This window comes from Bos javanicus, chromosome 14 (assembly GCF_032452875.1).
Source record: "Bos javanicus breed banteng chromosome 14, ARS-OSU_banteng_1.0, whole genome shotgun sequence".
Taxonomy (NCBI): Eukaryota; Metazoa; Chordata; class Mammalia; order Artiodactyla; family Bovidae; genus Bos; species Bos javanicus.
In genome coordinates, this window is record NC_083881.1 from 57,311,864 (window position 1) to 57,332,463 (window position 20,600).

General features: G+C 37.0%; 1 protein-coding gene across 2 annotated transcripts in view; it reads left to right on the forward strand.

The window, feature by feature from the left end:
* ANGPT1 (angiopoietin 1) overlaps positions 1 to 20,600 on the forward strand; it is a 469,567-nt gene that overhangs the window by 368,338 nt on the left and 80,629 nt on the right. For both annotated transcript variants that reach the window (XM_061439144.1, XM_061439145.1), the window contains exons 4-5: positions 440 to 561; positions 17,360 to 17,589. In XM_061439144.1, the coding sequence (XP_061295128.1) occupies positions 440 to 561; positions 17,360 to 17,589 (352 nt within the window). The remainder of the gene's footprint in view (positions 1 to 439; positions 562 to 17,359; positions 17,590 to 20,600) is intronic.

Consider the following 20,600-nt stretch of genomic DNA (forward strand, 5'->3'; position numbering starts at 1 on the left):
GATGGGACAAGTAAGATATGTTTTACATGCCTATTAGTTATTCTTAGTTATATACAGTACCTAAGACCTTGTAGTAACAATTATCTTGTACTTGTAAATATTGGAGATATATATACACACACATATAAGGCAGCTAGCACAGTGGGCTATCCTAGGGATTGTGGTGGTGGTATTTTAGTTGCTAAGTCATGTAGGGATTGAGGACATGAAAATTTAAATATGAAAATGGTTTTAACAACTCAGTTTTCTCATTCAGTTGCAGTTCAGTCTTGAACAAATATAATGTTTGAGATATGTAAAGCATTTTTTAGTAGAATATAGACCATTTTATTATCCTAGAGAAATATTATTTGAAAAGAAAACACAGCTAAATAAAAAACCCAAAATAATAATTTTGACTCTTTGTGAAGATTTAAAAGTTTTTATCTTTTATCTTAAGGTACTAAATCAAACATCTCGACTTGAAATACAACTGCTGGAGAATTCATTATCAACCTACAAGCTAGAGAAACAACTTCTTCAACAGACAAATGAAATCTTAAAGATTCATGAGAAAAACAGGTGAGGGTTGTTGTATTGCAAAAATATGAACATATGTACTTATATCCTCCACCTTCTGCCACCTCTTAAGATGGATGTAATTTGAAAAAAATACAGAGGCAAATTAATTTTTAATATAAAAAGAAATGAGAGTCTAAGGTGACTATAGCAAGTATGGCAAAAATAAGATTAATACTATAGCTTTCACTCTTGAAATATTTGCTTTTTATAACTTTTAACACTAATTTATCTAATATTCTGTTGTTCAAATCTTACTATATCCACAAAAAATAATTCTATGACCAAATTTGGTAACAGAAAATATTAAGTTTCAGTAGAACCAAAATCTATAGTGATAGTGAAAAAAATAGAGCCTCTGAAACTCTAAATTGAATTATCACTTTATCTGCCCTCAACCATTTACAGACCTACAAGATGGTTGAATTCAGAGTTCTTGCACTAGAGAGAAGCACATTTTCTTTTCAGAAAATTACTTCCCTATCAAACTGGTTCAAGAGCTGTCTCCCCTCACCCCCCATTTAAGGTCATTAACTCTGAACATAATACATTTCTTTGGTTAGCTCTATAGACAAATTGATAAAAAGGGATTAGATCTGATAGACAGAGTAACTGAAGATCTATGGACAGAGGTTCCTGACATCCTACAGGAGGAAGTGATCAAGACCATCCCCAAGGAAAAGAAATGCAAAAAGGCAAAACGGTTGTGTGAAGAGGCCTTACAAATAGCTGAGAAAAGAAGAGAAGCTAAAGGGAAAGGACAAAAGGAAAGATATACCCATTTGAATGCAGAGTTCCAAAGAATAGCAAGGAGAGATAAAGCCTTCCTCAGTGATCAATGCAAAGAAACAGAGGAAACAATAGAATGGGAAAGACTAGAGATCTCTTCAAGAATATTAGAGATACCAAGGGAACATGTCATGCAAAGATGGGCACAATAAAGGACAGAAATGGTATAGACCTAACACAAGCAGAAGATATTAAGAAGAGGTGGCAAGAATACACAGAAGAACTGTACAAAAAAGATCTTGATTACCCAGATAATCATGATGTTGTGATCACTCACCTAGAGCCAGACATCCTGGAATGTGAAGTCAAGTGGGCCTCAGGAAGCATCACTATGAACAAAGCTAGTGGAGGTGATGGAATTCCAGTTGAGCTATTTCAAATCCTAAAAGATGATGCTGTGAAAGTGCTGCACTCAATATGCCAGCAAATTTGGAAAACTCAGCAGTGGCCACAGGACTGGAAAAGGTCAGTTTTCATTCCAATCCCAAAGAAAGGCAATGCCAAAGAATGTTCAAACTATTGCAAAATTACACTTATGTCACACGATAGCAAAATACTGCTCAAAATTCTCCAAGCCAGGCTTCAACAGTACATGAACTATGAACTTCCAGGTGTTGAAGCTGGATTTAGAAAAGGCAAAGAAACCAGAGATCAAATTGCCAACATCTGTTGGATCATTGGAAAAATAAGAGAGTTCCAGAAAAATATCTACTTCTGCTTTAGAGACTATGCCAAAGCCTTTGACTGTGTGGATCACAACAAACTCTGGAAAATTCTTCAAGAGATGGGAATACCAGACCACCTGACCTGCCTCCTGAGATATCTATATGCAGATCAAGAAGCAACAGTTATAACTGGACATGGAAAAAGAGACTGAGTCCAAATAGGGAAAGGAATATGTCAAGGCTGTATATTGTCCCCCTGCTTATTTAACTTATATGCAGAGTGCATCATGTGAAATGCCAGGCTGGATGAAGCACAAACTGGAATCAAGATTGCTAGAGAAATATCAATAACTTCAGATATGCAAATGATACCACCCTTATGGCAGAAGCAAAGAAGAACTAAAGAGCCTCTTGATGAAAGTGAAAGAGGAAAGTGAAAAAGTTGGCTTAAAACTCAACATTCAGAAAACTAAGATCATGGCATCCGGTCCCATCACTTCATGGCAAATAGATGGGGAAACAATGAAAACAGTGACAGACTTTATTTTGGGGGGCTTCGAAATCACTGCAGATGGTGATTGCAGCCATGAAATTAAAAGACTCTTGCTCCTTGGAAGAAAACTTATGACCAACGTAGACAACATATTGGAGAAGGCAATTGCATCCCACTCCAGTACTCTTGCCTGGAAAATCCCATAGATGGAGGAGCCTGGTGGGCTGCAGTCCATGGGGTCACGAAGAGTCGGACATGACTGAGCGACTTCACTTTCACTTTTCACTTTAATGCATTAGAGAAGGAAATGGCAACCCACTCTAGTGTTCTTGCCTGGAGAGTCCCAGGGATGGAGGAGCCTGGTAGGCTGCCGTCTATGGGGTCGCACAGAGTTGAACACGACTGAAGTGACTTAGCAGCAGCAGCAGACAGTATATTAAAAAGCAGAGACAGTACTTTGCCAACAGAGGTCCATCTAGTCAAAGCTCTGATTTTTCCAGTAGTCTTGTATGGATGTGAGAGTTGGACTGTAAAGAAAGCTGAGTGCCAAAGAACTGATGCTTTTGAAGTCTGGTTAGAGAAGACTTGAGATTTCCTTGGAGTACAAGGAAATCCAGCCAGTCCATCCTAAAGGAAATCAGTCCTGAATATTCATTGGAATAACTGATGCTGAAACTGAAACTTCAATACTTTGGCCACCTGATGCTAAGAACTGACTCATTAGAAAAGACCCTGAGGCTGGGAAAGATTGAAGGCAGGAGAAGGGGATGACAGAGGATGAGATGGTTGAATGGCATCACCGACGTGATGGACATGAATTTGAGTAGGCTCCGGGAGTTGTTGATGGACAGAGAAGCCTGGCATGCTGCAGTTGGGATTGCAAAGAATCAAACACAACTGAGTGACTGAATTGACTGAACTGATAGATATATTTTATAAACAATTAATCATCTCAGGTAAGTGAAATGGGTCTTACAGATCTTGCAACCAGGATGATTTATAAACTCATTATTTTGAAATTCCTAACATTCATGATGGACAATTCAGTCAAAATGCTGACCTCTGTAAGACAAATATATTTTATATTAACTGTATTTTCTTCTGGATATTTGGACAGCTTGAAGAAGTTTCAGTTCTTATGTATTATTTGATTTAAAGATCATTGTGTTTCTACAAACTAGTTCAATACCATTGTCTTGGTGGAACAGGAGTTTCCACCATATTCCAAACCAAAAAAACACCTACAATGAACTTCTAGTTCTCCTCTTCACCTTATAGATGAGGAAACAGACTCAGTGGAAGTGAGTGATCTATCCAAGGTCACACAGCTTCCGGTGGCACAACTGGGAACGTAATCCATGTTCTTTGTTCCTAGTCCTATCTTTTCCACTGTGGCACATTCTCACAATACCATCTGCAACCTAGAAGGAATTCCCAACTTTATGCTAAGTGTAGACTTTAATGACAATGATTATAATTAAACTTTTACATGAAGAAGATAAACATGACTTTGGTATAGAGTCCAAATGGGGTCACTCCGTGCTCTATGACTTGTATTTCTAAGTTCTACGTTCATTTATCTTTGTACTGTGTCATAGGGTAAACTGTGTAACTATAAATAAACTCAATAGGACTTGACCCTGAACTAGTTGCATGATGAAATGTTCTGGAATTGAAAATCCTGTTTAAAAGTACCAAAACCTCACTGCAGATTCACAGTAACCAGAGACATACATGTGACAGGTATACTTTACTGCACCTATCCCTTGATTTAGGGTCCTACCATGCTTTAACTTTGTTACTAAAAGCACACCTCATTTATAATCATGTTTCAAGATGCTATTGTGAAAGATTTGTCTTTGAATGAAGAAGTAAAATAATGACAGTTTTGCCTTATTTTTAGGTTGTTTTTAGAATTCTATAAATAACACACATTTACTGTAGAAAATGAGAAATTTCAGAAGAAAATTAAAAACCATGACCCCATCACATTGAGAGAGCTTCATATGTTGCTGTAAAAAAAACATAAATATATTTTCTTAAAAAGTTGTATCATGCTGTACACACTGTTTTGCAGCCTTCTTCGGAGATTCCTCTAGTATAATTCTTAAAAACTACATATTATTTCATTTTATAGATGTATCCTAGGGTGGTTTTGATTTATCTCGTATTAAGTGTGTTACCACACGTGGTTTCTTTGTTTAGAAAGAAAGTCATCAACATGAATTTAAGCTATTCAGTCCTCCACCTGCTGACATGCATGTCATCTCTTTGTCCGTATCTAACACTGTAGCTGTCAGGATACTTTAAAGAAACTGGGAAGCCTGAAAGGGCTCACCCTTTCCTACAAAATGAAATGACTTTCCTAAGTGTCACTTGTACTCAGCTCTTTCCATCTCTCCTTGTCTCTCTCTTCTGTTTCCCTCCCTCCTGCTCAGAGTCATCCTTTCTCTTTTTTCCTTCTTTTTTCAAGATTATAGCAGTTCCATTTTCTAGCAGTACAAGCATTTCAAAATGTATTCAAGGATTTAGGTTTTAGCTTGAAATTCATTTCTGTGCACATGCTGTAAAAAAATTACATGCATTGACCCTCAAGTGTGATGTTGCTGCACATGTGGCTCCTGGGGGTATTTTTCTATCAAAGTGCTGAATCTTATAGCATTTCTATATCTCTATAATTAGCTGTGTCTTCTGTTGATGGATCCATGTGTGCAATGGAGTGTTGGTGGGACATCTATTCTTAAACCAAGTATATTCTTCCACAAACCACTTCGAAAAAAAGTGTTTTTCTTTATACAAGCCAGAAATACGTATTTGTGATACACAGCATACTTTCCCTGTTATGTTTATTGTTATTATTTATTTTCGTATGTGAAATGGAATTGGAGAAACTCTGCCAAGGTCTTTCCAGAACAACGAAGAAATGTGCCCCCCCCCAACACCATTTAAGTGGATCAAAGGTCAAGGTCAAGCACAAAGCTGTTTATATATTTTAAAATAGTTTATTGATCATTCCTCCTATTCCTTAAATGAATCTTAATACTCAAATGCAACAAGAAGCTATTTCTACATCGAAGCATCTCTGAAATGTAAGAACAACATGCCATTAGTTGGCCAGGTCTGGTTTGGATCAGCTAATACACTTTGCAAAGGGGATTATCTAAATTAAGCTTTGCTTCCTCCCCAAGGAATGTCAGAAGTTGTGTCTGGGTATGTGACTTACTAGTTTTGAGTATGATGGAGCTTCAGCTGCTAAGTCAGTGAGCCCTTCAAAGAGCCCACCACTTCTTTGGCAGAACATGGAGGAATATATTATAGACAGGATTATACTACACAGTCATGCTGAGAGGTCCTGCTGATCTGCATCCAGACAAACTGACTGCATCACTTGTGGGATTGAAAATAGAAGGCTGGCCGCATTCGACTCACTTCTTTCTCCCCCGAATGGTGAAAGGCACAAAGCAGGAGCAGGATTAACGGCACTTGCTCTGGTGTTTGTTTACCTAACAGTCTAGAGGGGGGCGACTCCAGGAAGCTTCCAGTTTGCAACTTTTAGAATTTTTTTTTTTTGATTGGATGCTGTCCTAATCTCAATACTTGGTTTTGTTCCTTACCTCAAGGAGATAGCACTTAGAAGTAAGAGATCAGTAGCTGCTCATATAATTGAAATTATGCAACCAAAAACTCAAGAAATGGGAAGCATTAATATTTACCACAAACACAAGGTTGGTATTGACAAACTGAGAGATGTAATTGTCAACTTATTTTTTATTGGATTCCTCCAGTATGTTTCCTGCCACTTCTGCTCAAAAAAATAAAGAGTTAAGACTGGGAAAGATGTCATAATGCAAATTCCTTCAGCTGAATCAAATATGTAACTGCATCTTTTGGTGTAAAGATACGGTCAGCTGACCAGATTTTAAGACACTTGATCTCTGACTTAATCCCAGTTGTTTCCAAGGTTGGAACATAGCCAAGCAAAAAGAAAAATAAAAAAAATCTAGAAGAAATTCTTTGGCCTCATCAGGGTACACGGAAAGATAAATCAGCTGTGTACTCCATGTGTAGGAAGATGGAACCCTTGAGCTTTCTTGTTCAAACTTGTATCAAATATGCAGAATGAAGGAAACTCTTCCATAAGACTGTTTAAAGTGAAACTACACAAGTGGTGGTCATTCTGACAGTTTCAGAAAAATTCTTTACTGCCTACCTATCTAATATCAGGCAGGTGAACATATGAGCTAGGTGCTTTACCTAACTACTGCTAATACTCCAACTAATCCTCCAAAGTGTTTATCATCATTTTTATTTTATAAGTGAGTTGGACTATAAAGAAAGCTGAATGCTGAAGAATTGATGCTTTTGAATTGTGGTGCTGGAGAAGACTCTTGAGAGTCCCTTGGACTGCAAGGAGATCCAACCAGTCCATCCTAAAGGAGATCAGTCCTGGGTTTCATTGGAAGGACTGATGTTGAAGCTGAAACTACAATATTTTGGCCACCTGAGGCTAAGAGCTGACTCATTTGAAAAGACCCTGATGCTGGGGAAAATTGAGGGCAGAAGGAGAAGGGGACGACAGAGGATGAGATGGTTGGATGGCATCACCGACTCAATGGACATGGGTTTGGGTGAACCCCGGGAGTTGGTGATGGACAGGGAGGCCTGGCGTGCTGCAGTCCATGGGGTCACAGAGAGTCGGACACAACTGAGTGACTGAACTGAACTGCACTGAAAGTTTCAAGAGGTCAGGTAACTTGCTCGGGACCAAACAGCTGATATGTTGCAAAATTAGGGTTCAAGTCCATGATGATTCTCTGTCTTAATTATTATAAAAATGTGTTCGCAATGTGATGCAGCCTGAAGATTAATTGATGTGGTTGTCAAGTTATCCTCTTAGCATAATAAAATACAAATTTGAAGAAAGGAATAGGAATTGGTTTTGGCCTATATATAGATCATTATTTATTCCTTCTAATATTAGAGTAGGCAGTATAACTATTTTACCTTGGGAATTCACTGAACCTATTTGACAAGCTTCATCTGTCTTTTAGATAGAGTTTATGGAAAGTTATTGAGTTAATTTTAAGTGATTGAAATATGCCTAATTTCATGATACTAAATTGTAACTTTCTAACAAATTACTGTAATTGAATAGTGAAGTATTGATTTTTAAATCAGTTAAATCAGTCTTTCTAATTAAAGTTATCCTCCATCTGATAAGTTCTTTATAAAATACTGAAGTAAAATCGCAACTCATCAGTCACTGTTGATACTGCCAATTCCATCTCCTAAATATTTTTCCAATTGGTCTTGTTTTTTCTATTTACTCTTACTCTGTTTCTTAGGCCAAAATCCCATTAATTTTTGTCTCAGCCATTGCAGTGACCTCTTTGCATGGCTTAATGCCTTAAACTTTTCAAATCTATCATCCAAAAGTCTGCCAAAGTCTTCTGTCTAAAATTCAAGTCACATTATTTTCCCCATTTTTTTCTTTAGATTTCCACATGTACTAGTTCAGCTCAACCTCTAAATCTCTAGATAGCATATGCCCAACCCTCGTCTGATTCTCTGTAATGGACTGAGGAAAGTTGTCAAGTACTTTAGCATGAAACATGGTCCATGATCATTAGTATCCTAATTTTATAGCCTTACTTTTGAAGTCTTTTTATATTTTAGAAGCATGGTCTAATAACTAAGAGCAGGAGCTCTGAGGTCAGACTGCCTGGATTGGCCTTGATTCTGCTGTAACCTGCTCTGCCACTTATAATTTGTGTGATTTTGAGCAAGTTATATGAACTTTCTGTGCTTTGGTTGTTCTCATTTGTAACATAGGGGTGATGATAATAGTGCATGGAGTTGATATGAGGATTAATTGAGTTATTGCTTAAAAAACACTGAATACAGTGCTTGAAACACACAGTAAGTGTTTAATCACGCTAATTATTAGTATCACATTGAAGACTTGATGTTTGTTCAGACATGATTGATGCTTGCCTTGTTGGGCTTCCCTGGTGGCTCAGCTGGTAAAGAATCTTCCTGCAGTGAGGGAGACCTGGGTTCAATCCCTGGCTTGGGAAGATCCCCTGGAGAAGGGAAAGGCTACCCACTCCAGTATTCTGGCCTGGAGAGTTCCATAGCCTGTATACTGCGTGGGGTCGCTAAAAGTCGGACACGACTGTGTGACTTTAACTTTCTCTTTCTTTTGTCCGAAATGCCCTGTAGAGCTCACACACGTCTGTCCCTTCAAAACTCAATGTAGATATTACCCCTTCCAAGAAGCTTTTTTCTGATTCTGCCAAATATATTTGCTTATTACAACTTATGGGATTACAATCTACCTTGTTTTTTCCTCCTGTCACTTCACTTATCCCATTACATGGGGGTGTGTGTGTGTATCTATCTATGAACCACTGGACTGTGACCTTCTGGAACATAGAAACTGTGCTTTATTTATTTCTGTGCTCATGCTCCCAAGCACAGTTCTCTACATATAGTATATATAATTTTAAATGCTTTTTGAATGTTGACTGATGAACTGGCAAGTGAATTGGCAAATATCCCAACAAATGTCATTTATCTATGTGCACACAAACGCACACACAACTTAAAAATATTTTAATGGAAAACACAGATCACATAGTTTACATTAAATATTGTAAACATTTTCATTGTTCTTAACATAAATAAAATACAGATGGCTTTTATACCACTGTTCTGCATCCCTAAAAGCCCACTGCATGGCAACCAAGGTTATCAGTCCACATTCTGAGGTTCACTAATTCAGCCCTAGATAGTATCTCCTCAGACCATTCTAGACTCATGACTGTTTGCATTTTCCTGATTAATAAAAAAAATCAACACAAGCCTAACTCATCTAAGTGTTAAATTGTACAGAAGTGTATGAATTGAAATTCAAAGTCCCTAATTCCATATTCCCCCACCCCCCACAGAGAATCATCATTAACAGATTTGCAGTTTGGTACCTATTCTTCCAGACTTTTTAATGAATATATTAAAATATACACATGTAGATAGAGAGTACATATTTATCTGTGTGGTTACAGAGATACATACCCATATGCAATTACATATATGCACAAGTACATATTTATATCATGTATGCATATGTGTATACATTGTAACTATTTTTAAAATGCTGGGTTTATTTCTACTTTATAACAATTTATCATGGATATATTATATATTTAACTATATGCTATACCTCATTCATTGTTAGAAATGCACTAAAATTTACAGCTCAGTAGAACTTTCTGTATTATTTTATATATTCAAAGATATTGATAATTATCAGCAAATTTTACATTCTCCCCAAGTGTTCATGGGCTTTCTAATTTCCTCAAACTTTGCTATCCATTTTATTAACCTTGTTTACCTAAGAGGTTATATTGTACATCTTTCCTGGTTATTGACTATTTGAATTCTTCTTCTGGGACTAGCCTATTCATGTATGTTTCTCATTTTTTATTGGATTGTTTCTCTAATATCATTAACTCCTTATATAAGTTATTTAATCGATATTAAAATTTTGTAGTATATATCACAAATATTTTCTCTAGTTTGTTGTTTATCTTTTAGCGTGTTTTTTAGGAAGATTTTTTAGTGTTATGAGGTTGTATACATATTTTTTTCTTCTCAGCTTCTGGCTTCCACAGAATATTTAGCTTATTCTTATCTGCCTCAAACTTTAAAAAGTTTATTTGCTGATTGTTTACCTGTAGTGATCTATGTTTCTGTTCCACATTTGAATTACAGAAATATTTAACTTTGTATTTTAAGAAACAATTTACTACATTCAAGTTAGAAAATTCAATATAAATTTAACCTGAACTTAGTATATGCCCTTGTTTGAGTACGGGGATGGAAAGATAATTCTTTGAAAACCATATTTGCAACGAATGTAAGTACCATACAGATCAAAAATTATTTAAAAATTGAAAGAGCTCTGAGGAGATTCAGGCAGATGACAATGAGAAGGTTTCCATAATACTGACACCTACCTCCTTGTTTGAGGGCCACATTTACACACAGAGGACTTAAGGAACTGTCACTACTGTGAATCCAGTTGCTGCTATGGCACGAACTCTACTGTAGGAGACAATCTGAAAGGGAGAACTTTTTCTGTGAAAGTTTCAAGATCTATTCAGTGATTTGAAATGCCAGTGTTTTCCATGAGATAAGCTGGAGGAGGCAGACTGTGAAAATTAGGAGGAAAAGTCAACCAAAAACGTCAAGAAGGGCTTTGTATATACTCAATTAGAACCTTTTACTGAAGTTAAAGGTCTGGAGTATTTAGCTTATTTTATTCTTCATTGAAGTGTACCTCTGCCTCAAACTAGAAGTTGAATGCCAAAATTCTATGTATATCTCTTCTCAAAGTGTTTCCAGAAAGAAGAGAAACAGGAAGTACTAAAAGTCCTATGAGGAAACTCTTTGGATTTCAAGTTCAATTTGAATAGATATAAGCACACAGTTTTACTTGTGGCTCAACTGGTAAAGACTCTACCTGCAATGCGGGAGTCCTGGGCTCAATCCCTGGGTTGGGAGGATCCCCTAGAGAAGGGAAAGGCTACCCACTCCAGTATTCTGGCCTGGAGAATTCTATGGACTGTATAGTCCATGGGGTCACAAAGAGTCAGACACGACTAAACAACTCGCACTTTCCATAAATTACAGTTCCATGGAACACCAATTCTAAGGAATGCATCATAATAAAACTATTTATTTAATTTAGACTTCCCCAAAACTTGACATAGAACTCTTAACTATAGAATGTCTAATAAAAGTAAAAATATTATCAGCAGTGGCCACAGGACTGGAAAAGGTCAGTTTTCATTCCAATCCCAAAGAAAGGCAATGCCAAAAAATGTTCAAACTACCACATAAATGCACTCATCTCACATGCTAGCAAAGTAACACCCAAAGTTCTTTAAGCCAGGCTTCAGCAGTACATGAGCCATGAACTTCCAGATATTCAAGCTGGATTTAGAAAAGGCAGAGGAACCAGAGATCAAATTGCCAACAGCTGCTGGACCATTGAAAAAGCAAGAGAGTTCCAGAAAAACATCTGCTTTATTGAGTACACCAAAGCCTTTGACTCTGTGAATCACAACAAACTCTGAAAAATTCTTAAAGAGATGGGAATACCAGACCACCTTACCTGCCTCTTGAGAAATATGTATGCAGGTCAAGAAGCAACAGTTACAACTAGACATGGAACAACAGACTGGTTCCAAATAGGGAAAGGAGTATGTAAAGGCTGTATATTGTCACCCTCCTTATTTAACTTCTATGCATAGTACATCATGCAAAATGCCGGGCTGGATGAAGCACAAGCTGGAATCAAGATTGCCGGGAGAAATATCAATAACCTCAGATATGCAGATGACACTACCCTTATGGCAGAAGCAAAGAAGAACTAAAGAGCCTCTTGATGAAAGTGAACGAGGAGAGTAAAAAAGTGGGCTTAAAACTCAACATTCAGAAAACTAAGATCATGGCATTTGGTCCCATTACTTCATGGCAAATAGATGGGAAAACAATGGAAACAGTGACAGACTTGTTTTTTGGGGCTCCAAAAACACTGCAGATGGTAACTGCAGCCATGAAATTAAAACACACTTGCTCCTTAGAAGAAAAGTTATGACCAACTTAGCATATTAAAAAGAAGAGACATAACTTTGCCAACAAAGGTCCCTCTAGTCAAAGCTTTGGTTTTTCCGGTAGTCATGTGTGGATGTGAGAGTTGAAGTATGAAGAAAGCTGAGTGTGAAAGAATTGATCCTTTTGAACTGTGGTTTTAGAGAAGACTCTTGAGAGTCCCTTGGACTGCAAGGAGATCCAACCAGTCTGAAGCTGAAATGCTAATGCTTTGGCAACCTGATATGAAGAACTGACTCATTGGAAAAGACCTTGATGCTGGGAAAGATTGAAGGCAAGAGGAGAAGGGGACGACAGAGGATGGCATCACCAACTTAATGGACATGAGTTTGAGCAAGCTCCGGGAGTCAGTGATGGACAGGAAAGACTGCCTTGCTGCTTGCTGCAGTCCATGGGGTCGCAAAAAGTTGGACACAACTGAGCAACTGAACTGAGCTGAATAAAAATATACTGCATGTACTCTAGAAAACAGTGCATTGGACTTTGGAATTAGCATCCAGGTTTCAGATTATGCATTTAAACCTAAACTAAATTTGTTGCTAAAGGCCATCCATCATCAGGGAAAATATGACTGCTTTGCCTATTGAATTTAGGACAGTGGAGCTGTCTTATTCTTCAGATCAACTTTTTTTTTTTAATATAAATTTATTTATTTTAATTGGAACTTAATTACTTTACAATATTGTATTGGTTTTGCCATATATTGACATGAATCTGCCATGGGTGTACATGTGTTCCTCAGATCAACTTTTATAAATAAAAGACTCCGTGCGCAGCTGAGATGGCCTCTGCCTACTTAACTGGATAGGGATAATGTAAGAGGACCAATAAAAGACCTCACGACACAATGGGATATAATCAATATATTGAGTAAGAAAATTAAATTTAATGGCAGAGGGTTTAAGGCAGAAAGAAAATCTCAGTTAAGATTTTTTTTAATGGCTTGGCAAAAAAAAATTTGTTTTTATACATGGAAAAGATGAATAGGTTGAAATATTGTGAAAGACAAGCTCCCAAAAATAACCAGATGGAGAGCAGCAAATAGTAAAGGGATATTAAGTTGACGCCTTGATTCTTGGCTGTTATAATGTAAGTATGTGGAAGTAGATAGAGATTGCTTCTGCTGCTGCTGCTAAGTCACTTCAGTCATGTCCGACTCTGTATGACCCCATGGATGGCAGCCTACCAGGCTCCCCTGTCCCTGGGATTCTCCAGGCAAGAGCACTAGAGTGGGTTGCCATTTCCTTCTCCAATGCATGAAAGTGAAAAGTCAAAGTGAAGTCGTTCAGTCATGTCTGACTTTCAGCGACCCCATGGACTGCAGCCTACCAGGCTCCTCCATCCATGAGATTTTCCAGGCAAGAGTATTGGAGTGGAGTGCCATTGCCTTCTCTGAGATAGAGATTATGTTATAGTAAATCAGAGAAATGAGACTCTAAAGCTAGTTTTCATAACACTGGGTTGTCATGGACAGTTTTCTAGTCTGAGAAGTTAGAACAGTTGGCTTTTTATTTTGGTTCTGATACAGTGTTTGCACAATTTTATACATGGTATTTATAGATTTTTACCTAAATCTAGGCCTTGTAACATCTTCTCATTCTGTATCACTATTTTACTTTAACAATAAAAAGACATGGGATTTTTTAATGCTCTACAGCAAAAATGGTGTATTACAACAATATAATTAGTAAGTACAGATAGTATATGAATATTTTCTGGCAGAAGAGTTTTGAATTCAAGCCAGTTTGGAAATAGTAAGGAAGGCCTAACTTCCCAAGTAGATAATAACTAATGGATGAGAATTGTTAAAGAAAAGAGGATGGTATTTTGGAAGCCAAATATGAAGAGGTGGAAGGGAGGGGATGAATAGTATCAAAAAGATAACAATTTTGCCTGAAAAAGTCTAAAAATTGTCATTAATGTAAAGGGTATCTGTAGTAAATAAAGTTAATAGAGAAATACTATGGAATAAAAGCAATTAAAGAGAATCCAAGTGAAGAAATGAGACAAGAAAATGACTTGAAGAGATTAATTAGGTGCTAAGACATGCCATTTGTGAAACAGTGCGGCATGTTCCCAATTTGCTTATAGTTTTTATGCATTTGATTTTTAAGACATATATTTCATTCTCAATCCTGTGAGATGTCTGTGATGCAAAGCAAATTTCTTCCCTGGGTATCCCTTCTTTACTTTACATGAATTTGTATTTTAAAATGACAGGCTATGTTGATGTCTTTTAATACCTAGTAGCCATGGTCGGAGAAGGCAATGGCACCCCACTCCAGTACTCTTGCCTGGAAAATCCCATGGACGGAGGAGCCTGGTGGGCCACAGTCCATGAGGTCGCTAAGAGTTGGACACGACTGAGCGACTTCACTTTGACTTTTCACTTTCATGCATTGGAGAAGGAAATGGCAACCCACTCCAGTGTTCTTGCCTGGAGAGTCCCAGGGACGGGGAGCCTGGTGGGCTGCCATCTATGGGGTCACACAGAGTTGGACATGACTGAAGCAACTTAGCAGCAGCAGGAGCAGCCATGGTCCATTAAGATTGTTTGGTGATTTATGAAAATTAACATTTTTTTCCCAACATGCTAAGTGTATACTCCTTCTACTTGGGAAGCACAGACTTTTTGTTACACAAGCCAGAGTTCAGAATTTTTTCCTTTGGCACGGGGATTTCTTTGATCAACTTTCATTCTCAGCTCTTTCCAAAATTCTGAAAATCAAAATAGAACAAAAACTCCTTTATTGACATCTCAGATAGTAGCCATCTTTTAGTATATGTCTTCTTGAGAAAAAAATGCTTCAAAAGTAGAAAGTGGGAAAACATGAATGCCAAAAAGTATTATGTCTGAAACAGAAGTTTCTTGTAGCTGCTTTTTTCTTTTATTTGAATTTTTTTTCCCATTTCTCTCTGAAAATAAATGGTTAGAGTGGGAATAGTGTCATTTTATATTTTACATTGGCACTCAGCAACTAATAAATGCAAACAAAAGCATGGTATTTTCCAAATCAGAATGTTACCTACTAATTAAGAAAACTTAAAAGCCAGTGCTCATCTTATTTCAGGAACAAAATGATAATTCAGAATTTTTATCTAGTATTTTATGACTATACATCCAAATGTTGCTCTTTTCATTATTACAGTTAAGGTTTCTTGGTAGTATACTGTAACTCTTGTGAATTTGAAAGAAAATTTTCCATAAGTTCACGGACTCGATTTTATAGGCATTTAACATCTGATCATTACCCTAGGAAGAGAAACAAAAATAATTAAAAGTAAACTGAGAATGAGCTAAGGCATCCAACTGTGCTTAATTCTCAGATCAGAAGGCCAAAAATTAACAGTCACAGAGAAAACCTCCTCTGACATGCATAGCAAGCATACTAATCACTTAACGATGGGTGGGATAAAGATTTTAACCAATAAAAAAGGTATTTGGCATTATTTGGTTTTGTTTGCTTTTTAGCTACTAACTTTTCCAGCAGCAAGTTACTGACACAGAAGGAAACACTAAAATGCAACGAATCATACCTACTCCTTCAGAAATGCCGTGTGTGTCTCATCTTTCTCCAGCTTCCTTGCCTGAAGTTTTCATTCCAAAAAATGCTTTAATAAATAAAAATGACCTTCACATTTTCCCAAATCATTATACCCAAGATCTATTCAACTGAGTTTGCTTAATGACAGAGATCCTTTCACAGTGCTGTAGAATATAAAGCAACTCAAAATAGAGAAGCGGGTCTTCTTAGATTGCAAAAGTCACAGAGCTGTGTCAATGGGTCTCAATGTGAAGTTTTCTGGGCATGCTACCAAAGGTGTTGTAAATTAGTAAGTTCTTATACATAGAAGCATCACAGTGTTTTTCAGGCTTAGTTCAATGAGCAGATTTTCTTTGATGTTCCACATTTTTTTGGAGGATAAGTTTATCAGCAAAGATCTGGAATTACCACTTGCAGGTCTCGCCACACTTCTTAATCTGTGTTATGGGCAGTCAGATATTCCAGCTCATCCCCTACTACAGGGAGTTGGAAAACTTGGCTCTTCAAACAATCTCTATTTTATGACTTAAGTATTAAGTTTAGAACACTCCCTAGTGTCCCCTTTTGGAAAACGTATAGTAATGATTCAGTGCTACATTTCTCCAAGGTAAATTAAATACCCAGTCTGGTATGTTACATTTGAATAACACCTTGTAAACTAAGGACTGGTTGAACCTTCTGTAAATGAAACTGAGAAAACTGAATAAGGCTCTTCTCTGAGGAATACTAGTATATTATACACTCTATAAAATGTAAGTGCTTCTTATTTCCAGTCAGTTGCTAGCATCCAACAGTGCTTCTGCATTTTCTATCATTTTTAATGTGCAATATGCAAAGGGAGTATCCTGTGAAGAGTTCTGAAAGAAGGAAGGTTCTTGGCTGAGGACTGTATCACTCCAAGCAAAGCTTCCCAAGTCCTTTTGTAAGACCATCCCATCAGCAACATAATCTTCCTTTTTGGAACCAATTATTCAGTAATTTGGAAATTTGTTATGCCTTTAGCCCTTATCTTGAAGCTCTGATTGAGAGATAAAGTAAGCTAGTGGTTACAATACAGGGCCAGGTATCAATAATCCCAAGGAACGTAATTCACTGTGACTTTACATAGCTTAGTTTCTGGTCCTCTGGTTTCTGCATCAATATGCTATTCCTCGTGAAATGTAATCCCTGTTAATGTTTTGAAAATCCCAAATGAATGAAACAAAGTAAATAAAAAATAGTTTCTATAGTTTGTTCAAACTTTTTTCTGAACTACTGCTTCTATTTCTTATTGGATCCATTTCTTTAATGAAAATTATGCTATAATTTCTCCAGACAGAGTCCAAGTTAACTACCCTGGATGTAAGATACATCCCAAGAAATAAATTACATTTAGGAAACAAACATCACTCTAACAATAACTGATCTAATAACTCTTCATTTCAAATGCTGTATAATGTCATTCCTATTAAATATATATTTATGTATAAATGCATTTATATGTATATACTTTTTCTGAGTCACTTGCTTAATAAATATTTCCCTGGTGAAATACCTAACTAAAATTTCTTACAGTAAATAAACTCAGGAACTAGTTGAATCATGCTTCTTACAGCATTTTAAAACTAAATCTTATCTTCACTTCCTTGTAGTTTATTAGAACACAAAATCTTTGAAATGGAGGGAAAGCACAAGGAAGAATTGGACACCTTAAAGGAAGAGAAAGAGAATCTTCAAGGCTTGGTTACTCGTCAGACATACATAATCCAGGAACTGGAGAAACAGTTGAACAGAGCCACCACCAATAACAGTGTCCTTCAGAAGCAGCAGCTGGAGCTCATGGACACAGTGCACAACCTCGTCAACCTCTGCACTAAAGAAGGTAGTAAGAATTTCTTCCTTACTTTGGTTATACTAAATATTTTATTCAATACAGAGCAAGTAAATATCCAATATAACTTTCTAAGTTGCATTGATTGCTAGTATAGAAGCAGCAAAAGAACTTTGTTCTTAGAAGCATTTAATGAAGTTTGCACTGACAATTTTCTCATGTTTTTAACTTCAGAGAAATTATTCATAAGCTTGGGTTCATGAATTCACCATATCTTTCTAATTTCTCCTTTTTTATTGGCCTTTTGGCCTTAAATAAAATCTATTAGGTTCTCATAGATAAATATTTAGTACTGTAATGTTAGACACTTAACTATACAGGACAGAATTTAGACTCTATTAAAGATTAGTTCAGAGTGCTGAGAAGAATTTCAGGAGCGTTCCCATTTTAAAACTATTTCTTTTGCAGTGGAGGAGAGGGAAGAGTTACCTGCAGAGACAAAGAGGCAGAGAAGTTCCTAATAACTGTTATGAAAGAGGAGGAATATTTGTTATTAAAAGCCTGTTTTAGGATTATTCATGTGGCCCTGTATGGAGAAGACCTAACAAGGGCATATGAGCAAACTTATTCTGGGCTATCTTCATGATAGTGAAAGTATAAACTTTTAATACCCACCAGAATATCTGGAGCCATTTAGCCATTGGAAATATTGTAGGCCTGTGTCTCTTTAGAAGACATCCATCCATCTGTCCACCTGCCCACCCATCAGTTATTGAAAAAATGTCTCTGTGTACACCTGTTCACTTCAAGCAGAACCTCACTTGAGCCACAGGAGAACGCTTCAGAGTTTGGAGTTTCTATAGTTCTGCTCACTAATCAGTCTTTCTATGAGTGAACATGGACAAGAAAACACCACTTATATCTGAAGGTCATGGTTATCATTAAGCTGTCGCTTATGTGATCATTCATGTAACGGTTCAGTGTTCATATGTAATGTACATAATTGGAGGCTCCTTTAATTTAACAGTGGACTTGAGCTATATTAAAAATAGCTCAGTTCCATAGTCTCATGTATACATATGAATACAGAGGATAACTCCATTTTAAGTGATCTTGTTTTAAAGACATTTAGCATTTCTCTATTACACTCCATTACCTTCGGTTCTATCTCCTTTAGATAGTCTAAACAAGTCCTTAATATACTTTTTGAAGAATATTTTTTAAACAGTGAGTTCCCAGGGCTCCGTTTGTGTGTGCTCAGAAATGTGATTGAGAAGGAAAAAACCTGCTAATCAGTCAGAGCCTGCCAAAACCTTGAGTTAGAGTCCACTGGAAGGAAAACATGATAGAATTTTGCCAGAGAATTTTAATAGAGCTCATGAGTATTTAGAAATTAAGTATTAATATGAGACATATCTATTCTCATATTGAACTGAATACATTAGGGGAAAAATTGGAAACATATTTTTCTTATCATCCTGAGACGTAATGCACATGGAGTTGAGTAGTTCTTTTTTTTTTATTAATGATGTTAGAAATATCAAGCCTTGGTGATTCTCACAAAGCTCATATGTCTGCCTACTTATCATAATTTCACTTCTTTTCTGAGTACTTGTCCAATAAATATGTCTTTAAACTTTTTCAGGCAGGAGGGTGACTTCAAAATTAAAATTCCTGGCTAGTTTTGGTCTTTGGGTGCAACATCAGGAATCAAACATCTGTTCAAGAAATGTAATTTATTGAACAATAACAATGGCACTCCTGATGGATGCTACCCACAACATCACTCAGTGTATGAGAAAAGTAACTATGCCTATTCTATTATAACTATGCCTATTCTATTATAGAGCACATCCAAAAAGTAATTGGAAAAGGAAGTGGCAACCCACACCAATGTTCTTGCCTGGGAAATCCCATGGACGGAGGAATCTGGCGGGTTACAGATCATGAGACAGAGTCGGATAGAACTGAGTGACTAACACTACAGAGGGAGATGGAAATTGTCTAATACTTCATACCTCTAGACATTTATTTTCTTTTTAATGATAAAATTATAAAACAAATCCTATTTAACTATATTTTATAATCCAACTTTCTCACACACACAATGTAAGCATATTAAGCTATTGTCCAATGGATTCTATGCTCTCATAGTGTGTGAAAGTCACTCAGTCATGTCTGACTCTTTGCGACCCCATGGACTGTCCATGGAATTCTCTAGGCCAGAATACTGGAGTGGGTAGACTTTCCATTCTCCAGGGGATCTTCCCAACCCAGGAATCAAACCCAGGTCTCCCTCATTGCAGGCAGATTCTTTACCAGCTAGCCACAAGGGAAGCCCAAATAGTGAAAGTGAAAGTTGCTCAGTCGTGTTTGACTCTTTGTGATCCCATGGACTACACAGTCCATGTAATTCTCTAGGCCAGAATACTGGAGTGGGTAGTCTTTCCCTTCTCCAGAGGCTCTTCCCAACCCAGGTATCGAACCCAGGTCTCCTGCATTGCAGGTGGATTCTTTACCAGCTGAGCCATAAGGGAAGCACAAGAACACTGGAGTGGGTAGCCTATCCCTTCTCCAGGGGATCTTCCCAACCCAGAAATTGAACCAGCGTTTCCTGCATTGCAGGTGGATTCTTTACCAACTGAGCTATCAGGGAAGCCCATGCTCTCATAACCATAGATTTTATTTGTTTCTTATTATACTTTTTTTTTTCTCTCTAATCCCACAGTTAAGTATTCTACTAAGTATTTGGTGATTTAAGAATTCATGAGACACAAAAATGGAATGTGTTTCTCACTAAGTTTTCTACAAAGATTTTACTTCATTTTCACTGGCACCATAGCATTTGGTTACAGTGAATTTAAAACTTTAAATGACTAATTGCATAATACTAGATTAAATGCATGTTGCTAAATTGCTTCAATCGTGTCCGACTCTTTGCAACCCTGTGGGCTCCTCTGTCCATGGGATTCTCTGGACATTGGAGGGGTTGCCATACCCTCCTCCAGGGAATCTTCCTAACCCAGGGATCGAACCAATGTATCCTGCATTACAGGCAGATA